This window comes from Plectropomus leopardus, chromosome 15 (assembly GCF_008729295.1).
Source record: "Plectropomus leopardus isolate mb chromosome 15, YSFRI_Pleo_2.0, whole genome shotgun sequence".
Taxonomy (NCBI): Eukaryota; Metazoa; Chordata; class Actinopteri; order Perciformes; family Serranidae; genus Plectropomus; species Plectropomus leopardus.
In genome coordinates this window covers 15,332,698-15,357,476 of record NC_056477.1, presented here as the reverse complement: position 1 = coordinate 15,357,476, position 24,779 = coordinate 15,332,698, and the positions used below count along the sequence as shown (strand labels likewise).

The 24,779-nt window shown below is 41.4% G+C and overlaps 1 protein-coding gene across 2 annotated transcripts in view; it reads left to right on the top strand.

The window, feature by feature from the left end:
* The window catches only part of zgc:171482 (zinc finger protein), a 57,817-nt gene that overhangs the window by 10,635 nt on the left and 22,403 nt on the right, over positions 1–24,779 (top strand). The window contains exons 2-5 of one of the 2 annotated variants that reach the window (XM_042502434.1): positions 6,880–6,996; positions 10,860–10,952; positions 18,725–18,902; positions 22,386–22,643. In XM_042502434.1, coding sequence (XP_042358368.1) covers positions 6,880–6,996; positions 10,860–10,952; positions 18,725–18,902; positions 22,386–22,643 — 646 coding nt within the window. The remainder of the gene's footprint in view (positions 1–6,879; positions 6,997–10,859; positions 10,953–18,724; positions 18,903–22,385; positions 22,644–24,779) is intronic. The other variant, XM_042502435.1, reaches the window with a different exon arrangement.

Here is a 24,779-nt window from a genome sequence, read left to right as displayed (position 1 = left end):
CCTTTCTCTTGTTATACCCACAAGTGACTCATTAGACAGGTCATTGGCTCACAGGCTGATGTCAATATTTCATCGTCTGTATGCATAATTTGACAGTTAAATCACTTTATTTCAAATAACAAAGGAACTATGGAAAATGTGAGCGGACAAAGAGGGAAAGGGGAACAGACAGTCCAGTCCAGTTCACAGCGACCCCTCTGAGGGAGCAGAAATGGAAAGACTGATGAGGGAGGAAAAGAACAGTGGAACTTAAAAGAAGCCCTGCTGCCCCAACCACCTGCTGTTCTCTCTCTTTTTATCACTTCGTCTCTCTCTGTGTCTCTCTATAAAGTGTGGCACACTTTTCTGTCCTTGACAAGTACATCTCTAAAGGTGTGTTTTTTAAACTGTATCTCTGTCAGTACAATAGTCTCTCATTTAGCACATCGCTATCTAGTTGCAAGTAATACTACAAACTAATTAATATCCTAAGCCCAGGCGACAGAAAACACTCTACTGTAAATGGTTGCATTTATCAGACAGGAACAAAAAAGCCACGTCCAATTTAATGCCAGCTCTTTTTTAATGAATGGTGGGCCAGAGGCTGAGATTTGAGGGAGGGCTCAGAGTTCACATCCATGTTAAATACTTGATGTGGTCTTAAAGGAGAATCCCCTCAAGGTTCATTCAGTCTTTAGATGCTTCGGGCTTTCATGCGCATTCGCCAAGACTCATCTAGTTTTTTGCAATCCTGTTTCTAATTGAGTTTGGGGCTTCTTTTTTTCCATTTTTAATTGGAGCTCATTTTCATATCTGTCTTCACTTTACCTGTTAAGATGTGTGATATATTTTTAAAATACATATTTATAGATTCACCTCTCTTGCATATAATTTTACTGACTTCTTCTTAAGTGCCAGACTGTACTCTTAATCCCCCTCAGAACTTTACCACAGAATTTCAAGTATTTCTCTCCGTAATGCACTCACAAATAGATGAGCAATACTCAAAGTTCAGAAAAACATGTGTCAATATATTATTTTCTTAGTAGACTGTTTAACAGTGGTTTTTACTAATCTGCTTCATTGGAACGGTGTGGGTGTAGTTTCATTTCATTGACAATGGCCTGCCAACCCACCAACTGTCATCAGATTGTGAACCACACATTACAAATTGCAACTAGGTGCACAGAAGAATGTAAAATTACCTTTTTTTCCCCAAACTGCCCACACAGACATAACAGCAGAGACAAAAGTCTCTTATATGAAATAACCAAAAATGAAGCGTAGCATTAGTTCAGGATCAGTATTGAATTTGTGCTTGTATTGACTGTTTCATAAATTCTTCACAGCTCATTTAGAGATGTGTGGCTATTGATGGCCAATCACGGATGAACATTAGGGTGGGCTATATGACCAAATCTACCGCACTATATATTATTTTCTATCATTGTAATGGTTAAATCACAATAAATGGTTTAAATTAACCGCCGCACTTCACATTTTATTTTCTTCCCTTTATTTTAAACTTCCATACAATCAAAAAACAACTGCCTCACATGAAACGAGAGTTAAAAAAAGAAGAGTCAATACAGTAAAATTAAAATTATTTTAAAACAGAGGCTTTAAGGTTCCCGATAGCAATATTTTTCAGTGTATGCATTTAAAACTCTAGACCCCCCCCCATGTCTGCCAAAATCAAGTTGCCTTACTAATCCAGACAAAATTTACGACATTTACACCATAAATTGATGCAGAAAAGGCAAAAAAATGTTGAATAAAAAATCCCCAAAATGCAAGAAAATCTAGTGTTTGATGCTCAAAATTTTCTTGCAGAGGACATCCAAATGTCCTGTTTCATATGTGTGCCCCACAATGTTGAAACAAAACCTATGCCCTTGTTGAGAGTCATGAGATCACGAGAGAATCATGCAAAAATCCAACCCTGCACCGAATAGCTCCAAATCCCCTCTGGTGTGCACATTTCAACCGTTGCACGACATAGGCTGTAAAATCGCCTCATCTTAACGGTCATTATAACCTGACACAAAAACACAGCTTGCTGCTGCAGCTCCCTCTGCCACCTAAACCTCATCCTTATGTGCTATAATTTTGGAGTTTTTGACTTACATCATTCATAGTCATGTATGATCACTCCTCCCAACAGAATCCTAGAATCCTTGTTGTCACTTGAATTGTTAAAGACCAAATGCACAACATGCTCTTTTTGGAGGATGCAACCTTTGACCTTGAAATAATGCGAGTTCCTTGCTCTTTCTTTGACAAAAATACTCAAAGCTTGGTTTGCATAGCTTCATGACTTGTGAACTATTTCAATGATGGTGACTGTCAGATATTTATGTGATCATAATCAGCACTTCCTCAATTATTCAGTTATTATGGTGGTAAAGGGAAGTAAGAATGTATGTTACATTACGTGTTGAAGCTGTGCACAAGTCACAAGAGTTCCCAGAAAGAGCTGAGCTTTTCTTCACCAAATCTAACTTTAACATCTAAGCTTAAAAAGGTCAATGCTAACATCATTGATTACATAGTTTCCAATGACCTATGAGAAATAAGATGCTAATTATACTGTAACTCTAGAAAGGAAGGAACCGAACTTAAGTTGAACTGCCCGCTGATACTAAATATAACATATACCTATTTGTGGCTCAAGCCGATTTATAAAATGCTGCTAAAGTTGCAAGAGTGAGATTCTCATACATATGGTAACAGTCCATTGAGCAACTGCTCTGGTCTGATATGGTGGGAATGAAACCACTTTCCCATTAAGACCTCTAAACCCATGTAACATGAAGACATCACGTCCAGCGCACCAATTATAAACCTCCCCCTCCCTCTCTTTTTTCCTCTCTCCTTACCTCTTTCATTATATTTTCCTCCACTATCTGTCTCTCAATCTTTTCGCTTCGTCGGGCCTGCCATTCTATTAATCTCACCAACAGATTGCCTCTATTAATTAGTCTACATCTCCCATCTTGCATGTAATAATCAGAGGTAATACAGATATTAGGGAGATATGGATATTTCTGCAGTCACAATCACTTTTAATTAGCCTGAAGATTAAAAGATAGACTCGCTGCTGCCTGGCTGACGGCCAGACAGACAGCGCAAGGTCTTTTTCTTGCCACAAAATTCTAGGAGGGCTCAAATTCTGCAGCAAATCTAATGTGTCAGTTTGCAAAATATATCTGTTCCATCGTGTCTCGTAGGACACATCACATAGTGAAGGTAATAACGCATCCATGCCTCCAGACAAAACAAGTTTCCAGCTTGTCATCAGTGACATTTCAGAATGAATATTACACCTCACAGACGTGTAACTTCCTGAACAGACAGAACAGTATTAAAAAAGTGTGTTGCTCTAACTTAAATGCATCTGCATTGCCATTTAATTTTAATGTATGGTGGCTACACTGTAGGTTCAACTAGATAATTGAAGAAGTGTCTATACAGCATGTCTGGTTAATTGGAAGGTCCAGGGTGCACTAAACAGACACGGAGAACAGACAGGGGTAATTACCAGTAGTGTGTTAAAGCGTGGGTACACTCACATTTGTGTGTGTGAGCCACTACATTGATTAAAGGTAATTACACACTAGACTTGAAATAAAGTATACCAATTCCTGTCAGTATTTTCCCTGATGACACATAGAGAAGATTTTCTCTGATCTCATCACTAATGTTGCAATTCTCAGGGAAGCCGTGCCGGACTAAAGACCCTACTTCTTCAAAGTAACTGGAGCTGACCTCTGCAGCATTCATGTATCTTGCTCTATAAAACACTTTGCCCCTGCAAAGCACCCTGTCCTGTCACTTCCTCGGGGCGGAGAGCTCATCCAGTTTAATGGTTGATGTTCCTGGACCATTCCCTACAGACCCGTTACTCACCCTAACCCTGTCAGAGTCAGTGCCTACAGGGCACACATAATGAAGAGAATAGAAATTTGAACACAAGACCGCAGAGCACATCATTAAACCATTTTCTATTACGGTACTCAGTACAAAAGAGAAAGAAAACACTGCTGCCAGGTTGTTAAGAACCCAGAGCCACAGCTCCCAACGGGACACTCAGGTCTCTATGGTTTTACTGGTTGGGCAATTCTAGCACTGACAAGGTTTTAAGACTCCATTTCTCACTGGGGAATCTTTCAACAATTTTACTTCAGAGACTGTAATCCTCATCAAAGTCACTATTGGCTATACTTTGCCTCTTTACAGCATTATTATCTTCTGCCAGTGTTCAGAAATGAATGCAAATAATTTGTCACGCTTTTGCATTTATTTATTTATTTGATAGCTTCCAAAATTAAATGTCAAAACTCAAATTTAGCTTGGCAAGACATGCATTATGATTGTTACTCCCTAGATGTAAAAACATTATCAAGGGCTGTCCAAACCAAGAACTATAACTATAAAAATATATTGTTTTGAAAATCTTCTAACTCAAGTGGATGGCAGAGTCAGCATGACAACAACAGTGGGGAATGATTTATTTGGGATCACTCTCAGAGTGATATAATGAACGATTTCTGAAAGCTGACAGAGATGGAGCATGCAGCAGGCAATATAACAATATTATGTCCATATCATGATGCAACACTAGATATTGTCTGAGATTTTAATATTTTAAGTGGTTTGATGCAATTTTCTGGACTTAACAGACTGTTCTAACTGTTAGTCTATTGTTTACCTTTACCCGCTCGCTCATTATATCCACATTACTGACTACTTCTTAAAAACTGTATTTTTTTTTATTGATATTTTTTTAAAGCAACACTAGTCAACTCTACAATATTGTCGCAATATCAATATCAAGGTATCTGGTCAAAAATATTGCGATATTTGATTGTCTCCGTATCATGCAGCCCTACTTTGCACCACTGATAACAGAACGTTAGCGTTTATCAGTGTCTGTGCTCACATCATTATCGTTATTATTCTTGGTGTGGACAGCACTTTAACTGAGAGGCCTTTTTTAGTCCTTTACACATGGCATACTTTATGTGTCTGGAGGTCAAAACAAAATGAGGACCTTGTAGATGTTGTTCCAGTCTCATGATAAACTGTGGACCAGGGTTACACAACTTTCAAGTCCAAGGAAGCATGATTACACGTGATTCTGTATGATGATACACGTACACGTTAATATCTCTGTTCATGCACACATGCTATGGCAAAAGCCTCTCTGATCAGATTAGTGTTGTAATAAACGCACAGTAAATTCAAGTAATGACAACTAAGGCTTGTCGAGTTTGTTCTATTATTTATCAAAGTGAAGATTGACCAGAAGTACAAGATTTTCCACATTACTGGAGCCCAGTGCACAAAAACTGTTGGAAAGTTATAAGTGGAGCCGCTGAGTAGAGCTTTAAGTGCTGTGTACTAAGTATGGAGATGAAAGGATGAAATGTGCATTACAAAAAAGGCAAAAATAACTTTGTGAGTCGACTTTGCTCCATTCACTTAAACACCAACAGCATGATTTTAATACCATGTTACTGTACCATGAGAGTGAATAAAGAGAGACAAAACAACTCAGAATACTTCAGCTGATACCCACAGTTTCCAACTCAGAGAGCAGAGAAGAAACTGATAAAAATAGCTGACAGTATTTGGTCTAATAACTTGGCCAGGAAGCCAAAAACCCCAATTTCTCAAACTTTCTCAAACTCTTAATGTTCCTGCACTTTTTTAGAATTTGTATTACTTAAAGCAGAGTTCATTCTTGTCTAACCTCTTGCTTCAGAACTGGGTAATGGTAATATCAGGGTAATGCTGTTCTTTTTTACTTTATCTCATTGTTTTACAGTACTTACAAGTGCAGATTATGATTTCAGACAGTTTCTACGCACTGAGAAATGTAATGAATTTCTAATTCTAAACTCCCAATTGTGCATTATGTACGCAACAATAAAGGAATACCTCGCCCACAAAATTACTATTTGTGAATCAATTAGTCATGGCATTTTATGTGGAATTTGTGAAAAAAAGACGTTTTCTCATGTCTCCATGGAAAATGGTGAATATATACATTTATCAACTGACTGAGCACCACATTCTACAGCAGCAAAACTATATCAAAACATCTATTTACAAACTATCATTTAAGTCTTGCAGCAAATCTGATTTATCCTGTCATATCTTAGTACCAAACACATGCTTTTCTGCTAAAACATTAGTACTTAAAACTGAACTGAAAGCAAAACTTATCTATGTGCTCTTCAAAGCCGGAATCCAATTACTAAGGTTTTTTTGTTTGTTTGTTTGTTATTAGCAAAAATGCATGTGCAAGTTTTCTACATGAATTCAAGGTATATTTAGTCATTTTATGTGTGAGGTATTCCTTTAGTCCTTGAACAACAACATTTATATGCATATAACACATTTGTGCATCAATAATGCAACTCTTTGAAAGGGTCTATTCTTTACAATGACTATATATAGTTTATAGTACACTATCGTATACTTTAGTACTATAGTATAGTTAACAATTTAGGTGTCCCTGGTCTTTACAATATCATTAAATCTTGTTGTTTCTAGCTCAATGTTAAGTGTTTCTAAATGACTCCAAACATTTTAAAACTATATATTGTGTAAAAGTTTATCGCTAAGTAAAATGCAGAAACTCCAGCCAGAGCCTCGGGCCATTGTTTCCAAGACTGGAGCCAAAATCATTCACGAGAGGATGTTCTGACAGAGAGGATCAACATATATTTGGGCTGAACTGTCATGATGAATCCGTCACTCTGAAGGAAAATATTTTCCAAATTGCTCATGCACCTCTAACACTCACTGTAAGGTTCACTGACTTTTTATCCCGTTCTGCATTTTAATCACATTCATATTTGCGTATGTTTGGGTATGTGTGTGTTTGTGTAGTCTCAGATGAAGATGAAGTCTGCAGGCGTCGTGGATGGAGGCTTGTTCACAGAGAGCTATTGTAACATCTGCAATGCCCAGCTCATCTCCGAGTCCCAGCGCACCGCTCACTACGAGGTGAGTCCATCTCTGCTCACACAGAAATGTTCTCACAAAACAAAAAAATGTAGCTACGATCACTGCTTTGACGAGCAGATTCCTGCACTGTACATTTTGCATCAGCCTTATTTGTACCAATTTGTGCTTGTGCCGTTCAAAACAGTGCTCATCCATTATACATAGACTTAATGCAGCATGGTAATGCTAGTCACTTGCATACAAACAAACACACGCACACTTTCTGTTTTAATGTAGTCTACCTCTCAGCAGACTCCCAAAGAGTAATTTAATGAATGGCCATTTAATAATCAGCTCTGTGCATTATTTAACTAGGATGTGTGTGTGTGTGTGTGTGTGTGCGTGCGTGCGTGCGTGCGTGCGTGCGTGCGTGTGTGCACAGACACATCTGCACATGCTCTTGCGTGCCTGTACTGCATTGAGGTCGTCCTTGATTACAAGACACAATTGGGATTAACAAGCAGACTAATGAGGACAAGACCCTTATCTGAAGAGAATTAAGCAAGGACAACAACAGCGTGTATTCGTCTGCATGCATGTGCAACCACAACCACTTGAAAGTAATCTATTTCTGTCTCTCAACCTGCGTCTGACAGAAGCACACAGCCTTGAGTTGTGCGGAGAAATGGGCAAGCTGAGTCACAGCATTTCCTCAGTGTCACCCTTTACAAAGGGTCTCTGTAGAGGTCAGCAGATCGAGGAGACAAGGCAAGAAATCTTTTGAAGGCAGGGAGTTTTTTGCACGTTTCGATAAGGATAGAAGGCAAAGATAGGCAGTTTCACTTGTATTGCACATTTTATACAAAGGGTAACTGAAAGTGTTCTGCATGAGACACAGAGGCAAGAACAACAGGCTAAAGAAATGAGGACTATCACGGGGGATGAATTATTGAGGAGTCCAGGGTTCTGGAGTCCATCCCTACTCCAGTCTAGACATGGCAGAAATGCACCTGAAGCATTTTGATTACAGACAAAAACACTAGAAGAATAGCTTGTGCACTTTAGCAGTTTAGTTACAACAAAAAATAGTTAGCAACTAAAAGGGCACACGGAGAGTGCAGACCTCTGCAAGGCCAGATGTCTTGCAATGTGAACGAAAGTGAAGGATAAATTATGTATCCGTCCCAGGATTTGGATCTGTTCCAAATTTTAGTGGGTTTTCCTTGGCTCCTGCTACACCCTTCCAATAGGCAGCAGTTTTTCCATAATCCTGCTGACAAACAAACCAAACCAAAAACCAAGTCATGATCTCCTTGGCAGATGTCATATAACTACCGTCCATAAACTCAAATAGATGAACTACGAGTCGGACAAAAGTTTCAGCAACATCACTGCTCTTACTCATGCTGCTCCCTCACCTTTACACTCTAATTCTCTCCCAATCACACAGATTATTTTATGATCAAACTGTTCAGGGATCAGATAAATGCCACAACAAACTCTTTATTTGTATACCTGCACCACTAACAGTTCATGCACACCAGCACTTTCTGATATTGTCATAAAAGTAGTGAGATTATTGGTCATTTCTGTTGCAATTTTCAGCCATAACTGTTGTGTGTGTGATGTTTAAGGATATATAATTAATAGGGATGTCCCAATTTTTTTGCCCCCAATCCTGATCTGAGTCGTTTAGTATTGAGTATCTCCCGGAACAAAGTCCCGATCTTAAACTTTTATTTTACGAGATAATACAGGTGCACAATTCACACTTGTTTGTTGCTTCGGCAGCCTGTTACTCTGTAACCTGAATGATCTTTAGTCTGCTGAGCATTTATTTTCGTCATCTCCACATCTTTCTGGAAGATTATACTTCATTAATAAATAAGCCATGTTGGCTTTTTGCTTGTGGAGCTCGCATACTTGCAATGGCAAGAGGTAAGTGAGGTTGTAGTGAGTTCAGCACTGCGCTCTGTCTCTCCTTGGTGCAGGGCAGAGAAATACCATTCGCTATAGTTAGTAAACTTTGGTAAATAACACGGCAGATCCCTGTCCAAAACAACTTTCTGATGGCAAGGTAACATGTATATTCTAAATATAACATACACTTAAAGTGATACAGATTTTTTAAGGTAGGCCTTTTTTGTTGGCTAAAAACTAAACTATTGAGGCAGCGTCTGATCAGTGCTGTTTTGTGTACACGACGCAGGGGTTTTCGAGACGGAAGTTTTTGTAAACAAACATTGGGATTCGGTCTATAAACGAACATACAAGGATGACGCTGCAGACATTTTACTTGGTCCTCTGACCTGTCTGTCTCCTCCAACTTGATTTGACACTGAAAAAAACAGAGGAAGAAGAAACCGAGAGACATGTAGAGTCCATTAGAGTAGGGTGTGCACTGAGGGTCAGTGCAGGGGTAACCATGGTGACACAGGGTCCCGCTTTTAGCCCATATCCCAGAGCCATCTACTGCATGACCATTTATACACCTATAAACACAAGCATACACTCAGACACACACACAAGCACTGACAAAAAGCATTAAAGTAGTCTGACAAGTGAGGAGGCATGTGAGGTGGGGGGGGGCTTCTTGTCCCGGGGGCACAGGATCCAATCTAAGCACTGGAGCAGCAAGTACAGTGTCTTGTCTGAGTCTCCCATTCGCTTTCTCTGTGTCGTGTTCAGCAGTGATATACGCTTAAACTGCTTAAAGTTCATTTTCTACTGCAAAACAATAGTTTCACCGACTTTTATAAAGAGCACATGATTGGTGGAAACAGTAAAGCGACGCCCTCACAGGGAATCACAGCTCTCGATGAAACCATCTCAAGACATTTAATCACATCCATCTCTCACCAATACAAATTGTCACACTTTTTCTCTCTTGATGCTTTTTGTAACCCCACTTTTGACCTGTATCTTTGTTCTCTGTCATGCAATATTGCATATTTTACTGCATGTGCGGGAGTAAAGATCCAATCTCTCTGACACTGTCAACACTTGCTGCTGGACAATTTTACCCGCAGTGGAATTTATAGATAATAATAGCAGAAAAGGAGTGAAGGTCAGAGCACGCCAATAAAAGGATATGTATAGAGTAAGATAGCTGTGTCACCCAAACACACAGAGTTGTCTAAACACATACACATGCACTTATCTTTACCCCGCAGTATGTCCAGTGATTTTCATTGTTCTGCTTTAAAGTGACAGTAAGCAGCTTCAAGGATGGCTCACTGTCTTTTCATATAAACACTGGTGTGTATATCTGCTTATTTCAGCTTATAGTCTTTGTGATAGGTGGAGCAAAAATACAACAAGCAGCACAAACACCCAACAACAGTAGATGTACATGTTTTAAGCAACCTGGAAAAAAGCCACCTAAAAGAAACCAATATCAGTTTTAATACATTGCTTAGCTTCTTTGTTGCTTTACCAAACTGGGGGCTTGCCAAACACAATCTACTTCACGTAATATACTGGCTCTGGATAAGTACCCCATACAACCCCATTTCAAAACTTTCAAACTATCCCTTTAATCGATTACCCACTGTATTTGCTAATACATTAATATCTATAATCAGGATATCGTAGTTTCAATGTTACTGTAATTTGAGCAATCCAAATTATTTCCTTGTAACAATGTTAGTGTGTTCAGGTGAAGTAAGGAGTCCTGGACTACCCACCTTGACCCAACATCTCACTCAGGGATCCTAGAAAGCTGAGCCTGGCCCAAGCCATTAGTCACCCAGCTGGGGGCAAAATGTCTGCGAGCATCATCAGCAGAAACAGAGATAAAAGCTGAGAGGGAGTGGCCGAGGTGGAGTGACAGTCATTGATTTTTTTCCACTTGGCTCACTTGACAAAATAAAACTCAGTTCACTGGCTGATTCTGGTACTCTCTCTGTGTTTCTGTCTCTCAGAGTAAGAAACATGCCAACAAGGTACGTCTGTTCTACATGCTTCACCCCGAAGATGGAGGACCACCTTCCAAGAGACTGCGGCCAGATAACCCAGTATGCTCCCACTGAGTGTGTGTTTCTATGTCTGTGTTGCATACAAATTTCTATTTTCTAACTTTATTCTGACTTTCAAGCTTCCAAAACTCAATCATAAATAGGCCTGTCACAATACTTACATTATCGTCTTATCATACAAGATATGGATATGACTGATTATTTTGCTGACCTCTATATATATATTTTGAATTTACATGCCTGTTTGTTCACATAAGAGTGTCACCAACATTTTAGCCAATATGATGCCAGAATAAATCAAAGGAAAACAACGTTTTCCTGACCATTTTAAGACTTAAGTACAGTGAATCTCTCTATTTTTTTCCTCCACACCCCTGCCTACTTGTGCAAATTTAAAGAAAAATGAAACACTCCGAAAACAACAGATTGTAGCTTACCGGTAGCCTGAAGCTGCACTTTTGGAGCTGACCCTTTTGTGAGGGTGTACTTGCATTATTATGCTATTATGTTGTCTTTATATCTATGGCATAAAAACATCCAAAAATGACAATAATATCATTTATCACAATTGTTTTGTGAACCATATACTGTCCAACAACAATAGTTATCGTGACAGGTCTAGTAACTGACTCAAAGACTTATATGTTGAGCATGTTATCTGTAAACTGTGAAGATGTTTGTGAAAGGATGATTATTTGCATCCTGAAATGTGTGTGTATTTGCAGCATGTTTTCATGTTTGTAGACGACAAAAAGACAGAGGCCTCAGACTAATCCTTTCCTGGACCTGTCCACTCTCAGGCTTTGCCATTGCAGCCAAATGCTCATGGGAATATTCGTTTGATCCTTTTGTGTGCAGTTGTGTGCTATAATTCTCCCAGGAGAGGTTATGCCTTAGCTGTGGCGTTTCTGGCAAGATTTAGTGGAGGCGCAGGCGCCACCGAGCAGCTCTATATCAGACCATTGCAGGCTATGGCTAGGGAGGTCAGTGCATTACTAATGTTTGTGTGTTTGTGTGTGTGTGCTGTAGGTGGGCCATTGTGTCTGAATATTTCTAGGGCCCCGTTCTGCAGTTGTAGCGTATGCTGAGGTTGCATTTGTGTCTATAGTGAATTGTTGGGCGTTCTAACATGAAGCACACCAGCTATTTAGCTGTTGATTAAATTTTGACTTTGTCATTATGGGTCTTTGTGTGTGTTTGCATTGGTTTATGTGTATGTGTATGTGTGCGTGAGTGCATGGGAAAAAAATGTGAATGTAATAGACAATTGTGAAGAGGGAGCTTTACTATTGTACATTGTGTGCCCCATTTATCCGGCAAGCATATCGGTCCCACATGGCAAAATACACACATACACAGAATACATACAGTACACACTTTGAGGACACAGCTGGTGGAAAAGTAAAGCTTATCAAACTAACTGACAAATCTAGCCGTGCCAGAGAGAGAGAGAGAGAGAGGCGAGAAGGAGGGGAAGAGGTGGAGCGGCTCCAAAAACGGTGCCGTACCACAGCCAAGACCCTGAGCCAGAGTGCAGGGCCAATTAACTGTGAACGGCAATGACCCTCCGTCCTCCACTGACAGGAAATTCATAATAAAAACTAAAGAACTCAAATGTAAGTGATTTCAGGTTGTACTTGATGAATGAGCCATGCAGAGTTCAAAACCCTGGCAAATAATGTTTGAGTCTACAAGCAAACATCTTCAAATGAAATACAGATAAAGACAGTTCTAGGTGAACAGCTTAAAATATTAGGAGCCGGAACGACCGCATTGGGGAATTACCTATTTTATTTACCTTTTTGCGGATCAATAACAAGCATGCAGCAGTACCAGGATACTGATTTAAATGTGTTAAAAGACTGATGGTGTCTGGTGTCTTTGTTGATATGCATTTCCTTTAGTTGGTCTTTTTATGTTTTAATAACCAGACATCCCTTGTCTACATGGACGGGTTTGTTCCCTCACAGTCATATGCAGTATGCCTCAAGGCTCCATTGCTTCACCATGTCATTTATCCACATGTGGCCAAAGTCTCTTTGCATAACTCGATTATACTAACCTAATTTTGAGAACCATTCACAAAGACCCTGACGTTGCCATTTTTTACCCACAGCAAATATAAGACCAACCCTGAATTGTAAGACACTGAGGGGCCAGGTAATGGGCAAAATTTGTATGGCATGTTGTCTGACCAGCAGGGCTATCAGTACTCAATGCCTTTGGGGTAACAACCAAGCTAACCAAGCACAAAGTCTCGAAACTTCAATCAAATGATTCCTTTATGCTACCCTTTTTGTAACAAGATCTAGAGTTTTGCTCACAGCCAATCAACAAAAGCATTTTTTATTTAATGTGATTTGTATCTGCCCATGACTGCAACAGCTGCAACCCATACAGTCTGTGGTGTGGTGAAGTCAAGCATGGTGTCTTTGAAAGACATGACAGTTCAGCGTGCTAAGATGACACCAGAGATGCCAAAATTTCAAAAATATGTTGGCATTTTTCACAACAGAATGCTGTCATTCACGACAGGTAGAATGAAGTCAAAAGAAAGGTATCAAATGAAGAACTCTATTGGTATCACTTTAAAGGTACTGGTATTTGTACAAGAATCCTAATTCTTTAAACAATACCAAGACCTATTCCAGGTTGAACGGTAAAATGACCCGACTCAAAGGCATAATGACATCCAGTTGTCAAAGGAAAGAGATGCGATAACTGCGTAAATGTGCAGATAACCACACACATTTTCAGACAGTCTCTCCTGGAGGGCATTTATAGTGTTGTACTTGTCTGTGCATATCAAAATAGTTGTGTACAGAAAAAAGCAAGAACTTCAGAGAGAAGTACAAACTTGCTTACTTGTGAATATGGGATTGTTGCACCAGAAATACCCTGGTTCCAACTTTGCGAAGTTGTTTGGGGCTAAAGGGGGGTTTCAACAGGTTGAAACTCCAGCAACACTTTTAGTATATTGACAACCAAGATTTAAATAAGGCAGGCATGAAGTGGGACTAAAGAAAAAAATATGATATACATTCACACATATGTCAGATAATGGTGCACCTATAAGAGTGGGTTGGGTCATGGGTCCTGTGGCTCCAGGCCAATCATTGTCCCAGTTTGGGCGTTTACGAAGTTGTTTGGACTCATTTCATATGTAAAATTCTTAAATGGGTACGTATGTTGCTTACTCAACTAGATGAACCATCTTTCTTCACACAAGCTGTGCACCAAGATGTGAAAAGGTCAAACATGTGCACCACACTGCAGACACTTATGAAATAAGCATGTCAAGGGTACATGGGTGTACAAACACACACACATACTGTAGAAATATACACACCTGCGTCTCCATCTGTCTCCCTAAGTGAATAAGATGTGACTCAGCCCCTCCTGGCTTTTACCTCATATGGGACACTGAATACACACAGACCATGAGCACACACTCTTACACACTCACCTCATCTGCCGTACTGTAACATACTGTGAGCGCCACAGCCAGCAATTTGTTCATAACCTTTCACACAGAGATGTGACATTGATTATCTGACAATGCAGGAAAAACGGATGTGAGACGAGCGCTTCTCCAGAGATGAAATTCTCACCATTCAATTTGGGATAAAGTTTTCCTCTTTCATCTCTTTCATCTTTTTTTGCTCCCAGGGGGAGTTTTGCTTTTCTCTGCACTTCATCTTAGTGTTTTTGCCCCTCTGTTCTAGTACTGATTGACATGGTGCAGTCCAATGGGAAAAGCAGAAAAGGGATTTTGCCGAGTGAATGAAATGCCAGCGTCTACCCGGTGTAAAATGCCATGCCTCGAGGTTTGTGTGTAGGTGAAAGCGTTTGTCACAGAACAAACATAGAGAAAGTAGGTCGTAAAGGTGCTCCCAGATGAAAGGGGAGGGGACATTATCCGTTTTTCTCCCGTATTCTCCACCCTGCTCTCTCTCCGTCTGTGCAGTTTTCTACCTGCGCAAAGGGCAAGAGATAACAAAATGCCCCCCCACACCCACCGCCTTTTATTCTCCTCTAATGCTATATTTGCACTGTCAGTCCTTTCAATTTACACTTTCAGCGCTTCTTCAAACTCCAAATGAGAGCGTCTGTTTCCCTGTGCTGCTCCATGTGTATATTTAGCAATGTTTCCCACAGCGCCTCGACACAGAGCAGGGGGAGAAGTGAGGAGGAGCAGAGAGAAAGCAAAACAGAAGGAGAGGAAGATTAACACAGCTAATTAGGAGTCTATTGTTAGGTGCATGAGCAGGATGAAGCCACCCAAACACAAAATATTCTGCGATACAGGCGTCACTGTCAGGCAGCGGATAAACAAGCGTACATGCTGCATGTGCAACACACAAACAGAAGCACACTCGACAATTAGGTCGCATGCAAATCAGTCTTAACAGATGTGTGAGGTGCGAAAGGTAGAGGCTGTGAGGGACGAAATACAGAGAGGGAAATTGATACGAGCGAAGGTAGGAATCTGGAAATCAAAAATGAAGAAACAGAAAGGTTGATGACTTTGAGCGGAGACAGACGACAGAGGAAAACATTGAGTCAGAGATGCTGTTTATTGTTTAAAGTGGTTCACTGGAGTGGCAGCTGTAATGAGCTGACAATTATTCATATGTCAGTCACCCACACACACTTGAGATTGTTTAAAACTTTTCCCCGCACTGTCACTAAATCCCTCGTGTAACATCTGTCATTGAGCGACAGGATTGCGTTGCCTTCTTCTTTCAAGAAGATGCTTCTTTGTATTTCAGTCCCATCTCTGTCGACTGCTTCTTTTACTTCTCAGTGAGTTTTGACAGGTGTGAGACCACTACAGGCTGCCAGAGAGAATCATCTCAGCCTCTTTGTCCTGAGTCAAAAAAAAAAACACGCAGTTGTGGGACACTGGCTCACTGCGGTTGATTTTCCTCATCCTGGTACGAGTAGATTTGGGTAGAACGAGATCTCAGCAGCGCTGCCCACGGGAGGGAAGAGGTAGACAAAGTAGGCGAGAGGGGGGAAGTGGAGGGAAAGAACAATAGGATGAACAGTGAAAGAGACAAGAGGTGGAGCAGAAAGTACACATAAGAGAGGAGGTGGAACAGAACAACGAGAGATGGTAATGAGGAGGCAAGAGAAATGTAGGTGAGAGGGATGGATGGAGCGAGGGAGGGAGGGAGGAGGAAAATGTCTTTCAGAGGAGAGCAGAGGAGAGGAGAGGAAGAGAAGAAGACAAAGCAGTAGGAGGAGAGGGAGAGGAGAGGAAGAGGAGAGGAGAGGAGAGGAGAGGAGAGGAGAGGAGAGGAGAGGAGAGGAGAGGAGAGGAGACTTGTCCTCACAGGCACCATCTCTGTTTCCCATGACACAATCATGAATAAAGATCACGAGATAATAAATACAGATAAGATGTTTTTATTTTAAATACAAACACACACAGACAAACAAATCAGCACACACACCTCCTTTCTTTTCCTTTGGCAACATGAGACACACGCTAATAAAGCACAACGAAATGAATTTGTATCAACTGAGCAGGAGAAGGAGTTAGTGGCGGAGATGGAGGAGCGGGGAATGGGACAGTTCAGAGCAAGCCCTTAACATGATCACAGCAGGGACAGACACGGGGGAGGAGAGGAGGCGAGGCGGTGGAGAGAAGGAGGAGGAGAGGGGGTGGTGAGGGCCTGCCAATACAGATAAATATTTCATCCCACAACACAGAGAGTCACTGAGACTGGTGCCCAGAGGGGGAGGGAGGATGCAGGGAGGGAGGGAGAGAAAAAGGCTGAGAGTGAAGGCGAGGCGAAAAGACAAAAAGCAAGAGACGAAGAGAGTGAGAGAGAAAACACAGAGAAGACGAGAGGAGAAAGAGAGAGACGGGACAGCTGAGAGACAAAGCTAAGCCTGGGAGGTAAAGGTGTCCTTAACTCTCAAATCTGCTGTCCGTGATGCTAACCAGGGCTGACACAAGACACACACACACACACACACACACACACACACACACACACACACACAGAGATACTGTAATGTGTTGCAGACACTTTCTATTATTGTCCTCTATTTAATGGAGATAGAGATTTCTATCCGTCAACTCAACACCTGGACTAGACCGAGCACTGACAAAGAACGAAAGACAGAAAGACTAAAGAAAGACATAAAAGGACAGAAAGAAAGACCGACAGAAAAAGAAAAGAAAAATGTGCAAACAAAAGTTCAGAAAAAAGAGTTCAGAAGAGGCAGCGACAGAACTTAAGAGAATGGCTGAACAGACAGTGAGAAGGTGGAGGTTAAAAAATGAGCAGCGAGGAGCAGAAACAGAAAAGTTGTTAAAGTGTAAAACTTAAAAGACTGCACTGAAAGCATGAAATATCACAACTCTCTGAAGACAACGAAGCATATTTGATTTTTTTTTTCTCCACCGTTCCTGTTTCAATTCATATATTTAAAGTAAGTGGGCTTCCCAACATCACGCGCATATGTGATTGTTCACAGCAAGATCTCATTCCGAAACCATGGACGTTTATATACAAAAGCCTCTACTCCTCTGGCAAGGCCGTCCACAAGACTGCGGAGCACAGCTGCAGGGATTTACCTCCACTTAGCCACAAGAGCATTATTGAGGTCAGGGACTGGTTTTGGACACAGTCTGTCCTAATTCCTCCCAAAGGTGTTGGGTGGGGTTGACCTCAAGTGTTTTCACAGGCAGGACAAGTTCATATCTCTCCAAACTCTGAAAATTTTGAAAGAATGCAACAATATATGTATTGAATATTTTAATGTTCTTCAACTGTTATAACAAGAAGCTTAACCCGCACTACAAATATGTGGACACATATATCAGCCAGTCAGTGGGTCCATTTCCATGATGCCAGTCCTATGTGTCCCAGCGTTATATGGCATATAATGAGAGACTACTGTACTCCCAGAATCCCCTGTTTCTATATTCTCAAGTCCTCCAGCATTATAGAGCATACAGAAAGATATTCCTACGCTCTGCATTCTTTAAAATGACATGAGTTAGGTTAGAGAGTTTCTGTCGGGTTATTTCTCAGATTTCCTGTTTTTAAACATTTTGTGCCTATTTAGGGCAAGGCTTACAGGCAAGTCCAATGATTCCATCAATCATTACTTGCAATTTTGGACGATTTCTAGAAAAATACTGAATTGGGGCCGTTTTCCTGATATGCAGATGACAGAATGTTTTCATTTTTTTCTTAAGTTGAGCTATGATTTTCCGCACTGATGGGCAGAAACAATCAGAAAAAGCCAGAGAGAAGAGGGAATGTTGCTGAATCCTGTGTGTGTGTGTGTGTGTGGTTATGTGTGTTTGTGTGTGTGTGATCTTGTATTTGCATGTGTACACTTGTGTCAATCAGGCAGTTGGTCTTTTTGTTTGTGTTCCCTCTCTCCCACGGGGAGCAACTCCCCCTCATCATTAGTAATGAACCAGCAGTGGTGAAAGGGCCAAGCCACAGTCTCAGCCCAGAGAGACAGATGAATATTTGATCAGCCTCCTCTTTGCTTTTGTGTGTGTGCGTGTGTGTGTGTGGTGTGACTGTGTATGCGTGTGTGAGAAAGAGCCAAAGCTCACGAGGTCATTGCAAAGTGTACAACTTTCCATCTCCCATTCCCCCTTCTCTCCTTTTCTCACCTTCACCTCTCTCTGCCTCTCTTTTCACATCATTCCTTTCTTCACCTCCAACACTCTTTTTTTCCCTTTTCACCTCCCTCACCCTCTCCTCCCCTGTGGTCCATTTTTGTCTCATAACGCTATCTTTTCGCCGTCTCCCCCTCCTCCTTTCCTCCTGTAGGATTGTGCAGAGACAGAGGTGGACAGGAACAAGTGCTGCACCTTGTGTAATATGTTCTTCACCTCTGCCGTCGTGGCCCAGTCGCACTACCAGGGCAAAACTCACGCAAAGAGAGTCCGCCTGGTGCTGGGTGAGCCTCCCAGTCTACCCACAGCCATGACCAGCCCTACAAACACAGGTATCTCACACCTTCAACCCTCTCTTCTTGCAACAAGATCAAACTCAGACATCTAAACATGCACTGTCGGAGCCATGCATTTTACAATACATGAGCTGCAATGCTTTTCATAGTGATCACAGCAGGCATATAGCTGCAAAAGAAGTCCAGGGAGTGACCGTACCAGCTGAGTTTGGGAAAACAAAGAGAATAGAGTATTAATATGATTCTTTGAGCCAGTTAGTCTTTGTCTGTCTGTCTTCTAGACTTGAAAGTGAAACTTGACACATGAAATACATCAAATATATGACTGTAAACTGGTGCTTGTTGATGATCCCTTTCAGCCCTAGCTGATCAATACCTCTATTGGATTCCAATCATGGTGTTTGCACACAGAGTCTGTCCTCCCTAAAGACCACAGCAATTAACTTGTTTGAAAAAACCCACTCTCACCTCTGCTCACACACGCCGATGTAATCCAGACATCCAGTTTTTGCAACATGTATCACTGGACTGAGATTTATTTTGAGTTCAAAGCATACATTTTTATCAGGAGTGGATTTGGTGAGCTTTAGTCATGCTTCAGTCAAAACGTCTAGCCTGGATATCAGAGGGAAATGTCTGGTAATGCTAAAATGCCAGAGGCCCCAAGGAAGTAAAACTTTGAAGGTGAGGAGCACAGACAGCCTGTAATTTATAAAGGTCTTGTGATTAATGAAAATCTCCTTAACAAATCAAGAGGAATTAATATTTTTCGTTCATGCTCATGATTGTTTAAGATTTGCATTTTTTTTTAAGTGTCAGTGCTGGTGAGTCGTCTCCAGGGGAGCTTTACATAATGTGATTCAAATTGGATTCAAAGTGAAAATTCGCAGAGCTATAAACACACAATCGCTATAAAATGGAGTGTTATAATCAAGCCCCTGAGTGACTTTTGCTAAACTTTGGCCTACTTTTGGAAAAGTGTCACTTCTGTACAGCCATTGCGTTGGAGTTTCCGTTGGTTTTGTGACAGTGGGACCTGGAGGAAAAGAAACAAGAGAACGAGAGCAAGAAGAGAGGAAGAGTGACCTGGGAGAGAAGAAGAAGAGGATTTCAGGAGAGATTAAAGTCAAAAGTAGCCTTCATGATCGCTCTGAGATGAGCGCTCTGCAGAAGATGCACAGCCAAGCTGACAGGCTTGTGCGCACAGAGATAGAGACACACACACACACACACAATCTTCAGAAATACACGTAAGCAAGATGACTGATGCATGCACGTTCACTTGCATCTAAGGACACATGGACACTAACAGAGATACAGAAACACGCTCAAACAGTGAGAGGAAAGAAAGTACAGGCCATGTGTGTTGGAGAGGTGAAGAGCGGACACTGTACCTGTGCTCCCTCCCCTTTCAAACATCACACCACACACTCCAAATCTCCTCCTCCTGCACGCACACACACCATCATGCACACTCCCTGTGCCCCACTCCGTGAAAAACACTTACTTCTGCTTCAGTGTGCAGAGATCACAGTCATGGGAAAAGAAAGGGTGGGAAAACAAGAGATGGACAGGAAAAATACACCCGAGGATCTCTCCCTGTTGCTGCTCAGCACGTGCTGTTCCACAGAGCTGTCACAGCTCAGGAGCTTCACTCATGCACGGGCACACACAAACACGCAGGAGTGCTGCACTTTTAGGATGGCCTCGTCTTTGAGAATAATAGCAGAAAAATGGAATGACAGTGGAGTTAAAGGGTTTTGTAAGTGAGATGACTGCGTGGCGAAGGCAAGCGAAGGGAATGTGAGTGGGTGTGGTTGGTGAGATGAGCGCAGACACAGCCATAGATACAGTAACTATGTGAACAGAGCCTGAAGACACATCAAGGTATGAGCAACCAATCAGGGCGCAGGGCTAGAGTCAACACAGGCACACACACACCAAAAATACACACAAGCTAGCACACTCCACGCTCATGGTCAGTGGTCAACACTTCATGCATGCTCTTCATTTGTTATCAGTGAGCTGATAGTTGTTGTGAAAGAAGTGGCATGACTCATTTAGGCTTAAAAAGCATGAGTGAGTGGGCTTTTGTCAGTGATATAAAATGTATAAACGTGTTGTATTGTGGCTGCGTAGTCACAGTCGTTAGAACTCTACAGTCATTGACACATTGTAGATTGCGAATCGGCACATTTGGACATGCCATCTGGCATTGTGAGCTTTCTCGCACAGTTTGGCTGAGGACCTAACACCCCCTCCCTGCCATCAAATAAACAGTTTAAACATGAGATGATTTCTTTGGTACACATACTGTACCTTACACACACACACATACACACACACATACACACACACACACGCACACAAGCAGCCTATTCTTGGGCTTCATTCATACACACACACACACACACACACACACACACACACACACACACAAGCTTTCACACATTTTCTCAAGCGTGGATTATACATTCAATCCGCCACCCAAACACCCACATGCACATACTGACACACATGCAGCCGCACGCACAATCGCAGTCTTCTTTCGCTGCATGAGCCACAACAGCGTCCTGCGGACAAGTCAGTGCCTGTTGGCTATTAATGGGCAATCACCATGGTAACCAGTGTCATGTCACGAGTAGCAGGTCACCTGGAAGTCTGCCATTTCTTTTCTTTTTTTTTCATTCTCTCACAGAGGAGAGGAGAGGAGATGGGAGGGATGAAAGGGGAGGAAGATGAGAGGAGAGGACGTAGGTAAAAAAAAAATATGAAGATGCAAAAGAAAAAGATGAAGCAGGAAGGTTCAGACGTACAGTGGGCTAGATGTAAGTAAAAACACTTGCAGATTGGTCCCTAGAGTGCTCATGGCCTCCTCCTGACCCTCGTCTGTGCTCCACAGATGTGGCCTGCAGCAATCTGTTGCTCTTTGCTCTTTACTCTCACTCTCAATCAATGTGATCTAAACCCAGAGATGTTACATGTGCACAAGTGAGCATGTATTACATGTCTGGTCGTAGAGGAAGAGTGAGTGCATCTGTGCCAGTATGGATACATTTCATGTTAATGTATAAATATTCTTAAAACTTTTTAGTGACTTTTCAAGGACTCATAATAACATACAAATGTTTTTCCCCATTAGCCCAGTGATTTTCAAAGGTATCAGACTCAAACTCCACTCAAACATAATTTCAGCTAGCTGGCATACATTGAGGGAGCGACAGAACACCAGGAGGAAGAAACATGCGTCATGGTAAACAAAACGTCACACATTGACACATATTAGAGCTGCGTTGCATCAACAGCCACAATCCCATCCCAATATATTTCAAATTATGTGTTATTCCAATTCTCAGCATATTGCAACATGTTTAAAATTCAATATTCAATATTGTTATATGGTATCCAGGTTTTTTGTGATGGTGAGAACCCTGACATGTTAATATGCACCTTTACTCTTCCTTCTCTCTCCAACTTCCTCCTTGTGCAATCTCTCATTCCTTAACTCTTCCTCCCCAGATTCCTCCCCTTCTACCCCGCTGCCCACAGACCCCACTGCATGCCCCCCTCCTCCCCCTGAACTGACTTGGCCTTTGGCGGTGGTCGGCGGAAACGGCGGAAGAGAGGCTGGGAAATACTGCTGCCTGTGTGGAGCCTGGTTCAACAACCCACTGATGGCCCAGCAGCATTACGAAGGCAAGAAACACCGCAGGAACGCAGCCAGAGCACGCCTCCTGGAGCAGCTAGCGGGCAGCCTGGATGCCACGGAGAGCACAGGTCAGTCCCTTGGCCCCGAGCCTGACACAAGTGACAAGCGAAGGGCAGGAGGGGCGTTAGGACTTTGTACGAGGAAAGACGATAAGGGGGAGATCACATTCAAGATCTGTGGCGATGAGGGCGGACTTCTGAAATGTTCATATGCCTTTCAATGTGGTGTGCATTTCACAGATATTATACCGAGGTAAGCCACACCAGTTATCCACAGATAAAATTAGCACCATCAGCCACTTACAGTAAAGATCGGCTTATTCACATTTAACAGTCTGCACAAAAACATGTCTTCTACGTGGCTGACTTCCTCTCTCCTGCATCCTTGAACAATGTTTCATTAAATCAGTCCAGAGCTTCTCCCTTAGAACAACCTGCTCTATTTACCCACTGTTTACAGCAAACAGCAAAGATACAGATGGTTGGAATACCTCCCGAATAATAACCTCTAAGTTTAGATGCAGAATAGTCATGTTTTATAGTTCTGTTAAAAGGCACTTCATCACTTTTTTATGTCAGAGTCTAAATGTGATTTCAGCCTATGAAAACAGGTGATATCTGTGACATTATCCAGGTATCTCAGCTTGGGTTGAGGGCTATAGGTTTTTATTAGAGAGTCAGCATTACAAACTGGGGTGTGTAATTAGAAAAACATGAGCAACTTGTTGGAATGGGCATGAGTACTCGAGTACATGATTTGGACGTCAGAATTTGTTTGTATAGAGTAATTTCTTTTTCTTTGTAAGCATATGATAAATATGAACCTGAATAGACACTCTTTAATTTCAAACGTTTTTTTGGATGGTATGCAGTAATGGTATGCAATCAAGACTAGTTGCATAGATCCATATTGCAAAAATGAAAGATCTGCACAGCTGCAGATGACATTCAACATTTTCAATCAAACATCACTCAATCTAACATTACAGAAGCAGAATGGCAACTAGGCATAAGACTGATGTTTGGAAGTTTTTCATTGAAAATTAAATCAATGTGCAATGCAAGTTATGGAACATATCTCTAGCATCATAGCTAATCTCTTTGCAGAGCAGAAAGGCACCCCTAACTACATCCGCCTTTTTTCTTGAGTGTATATTTCTGATTTTTTTTTTTTCGGTGAGTGCCTGAGTACTCAAATACAGAAATTAACTTAAAGATCCCGTATTTAATAAATTCTGATTTCCATGTCTTTTTAAAAAAAAATATTAAGCAAGTATGGGTTTATATATATCGTGCAAGTATCATGATGCTCAATCCACAGAGAAATACATACGCCGTATGCAGAATTTTGTGCCTTTAAATGACCCATCCCACAACTGTCTCGTAAAGGTAAAGAGTGCTGCCACAGTGCCATTACAGTCGATAACCAACTGCAGTGCAGAGATGCGGTGCAGAGATGCCAGAAGCGCACATGTGGAAGATTCAGAAACACAGACTGATCACATCAGACTGGGCTGTTTTGGGAGGACGGCTTAAAGAGTAAGGCACTATAATTGGAGCGTTTCGGACAGAGGGGGTATACAGATATATTCAGATCGGCAGTGTGAGAAAACTAAAGCGTTTTTGGGACAGTAAAGCATGAAAACATGTTCTAGTAGAAACTCAAAATACGTATAAGTAAGTAAATAAGTATGAACCTGAAAATGAGCAAAATGTGGAACCTTTAAAATGCCCATCTCTAGCAATTATCATGTGTGGGTACAACATAAAATGGCTATGGAGTTGCTTTACTGTAAATATTAGCACCAGCGTTTTTGTTGCTTGACCCAAGGAGACACCAGGTATTAAAGTCAGAATATCTCAGCCTCTACTGATAGGACTTTGACCACTGCTTATTTTAATCACCCTGACCTTTACTCAAATGTGATACTCTTTCATAATTGTACTCTTTGAAAGATGATTAATGGGTTGGACTCTAAGACAGTAATGAAAGAGTTGGCTCATCCCAAGTAAATATGTGTCTCTTTCCAATTAACTGTGTATCTCTGTTTAACTGATATTTTGACACATGTTATTTATCATCTGTTTGCAACAGTCTAACCTTTCCACATTGGCTGTCTGGGGTCATAGTCCCCTCATATTACAGCATAGCTTTCACACTTGTTAGTGCTGCATTGCGATGTGTTAAACTGTCAGAAAAAGTAA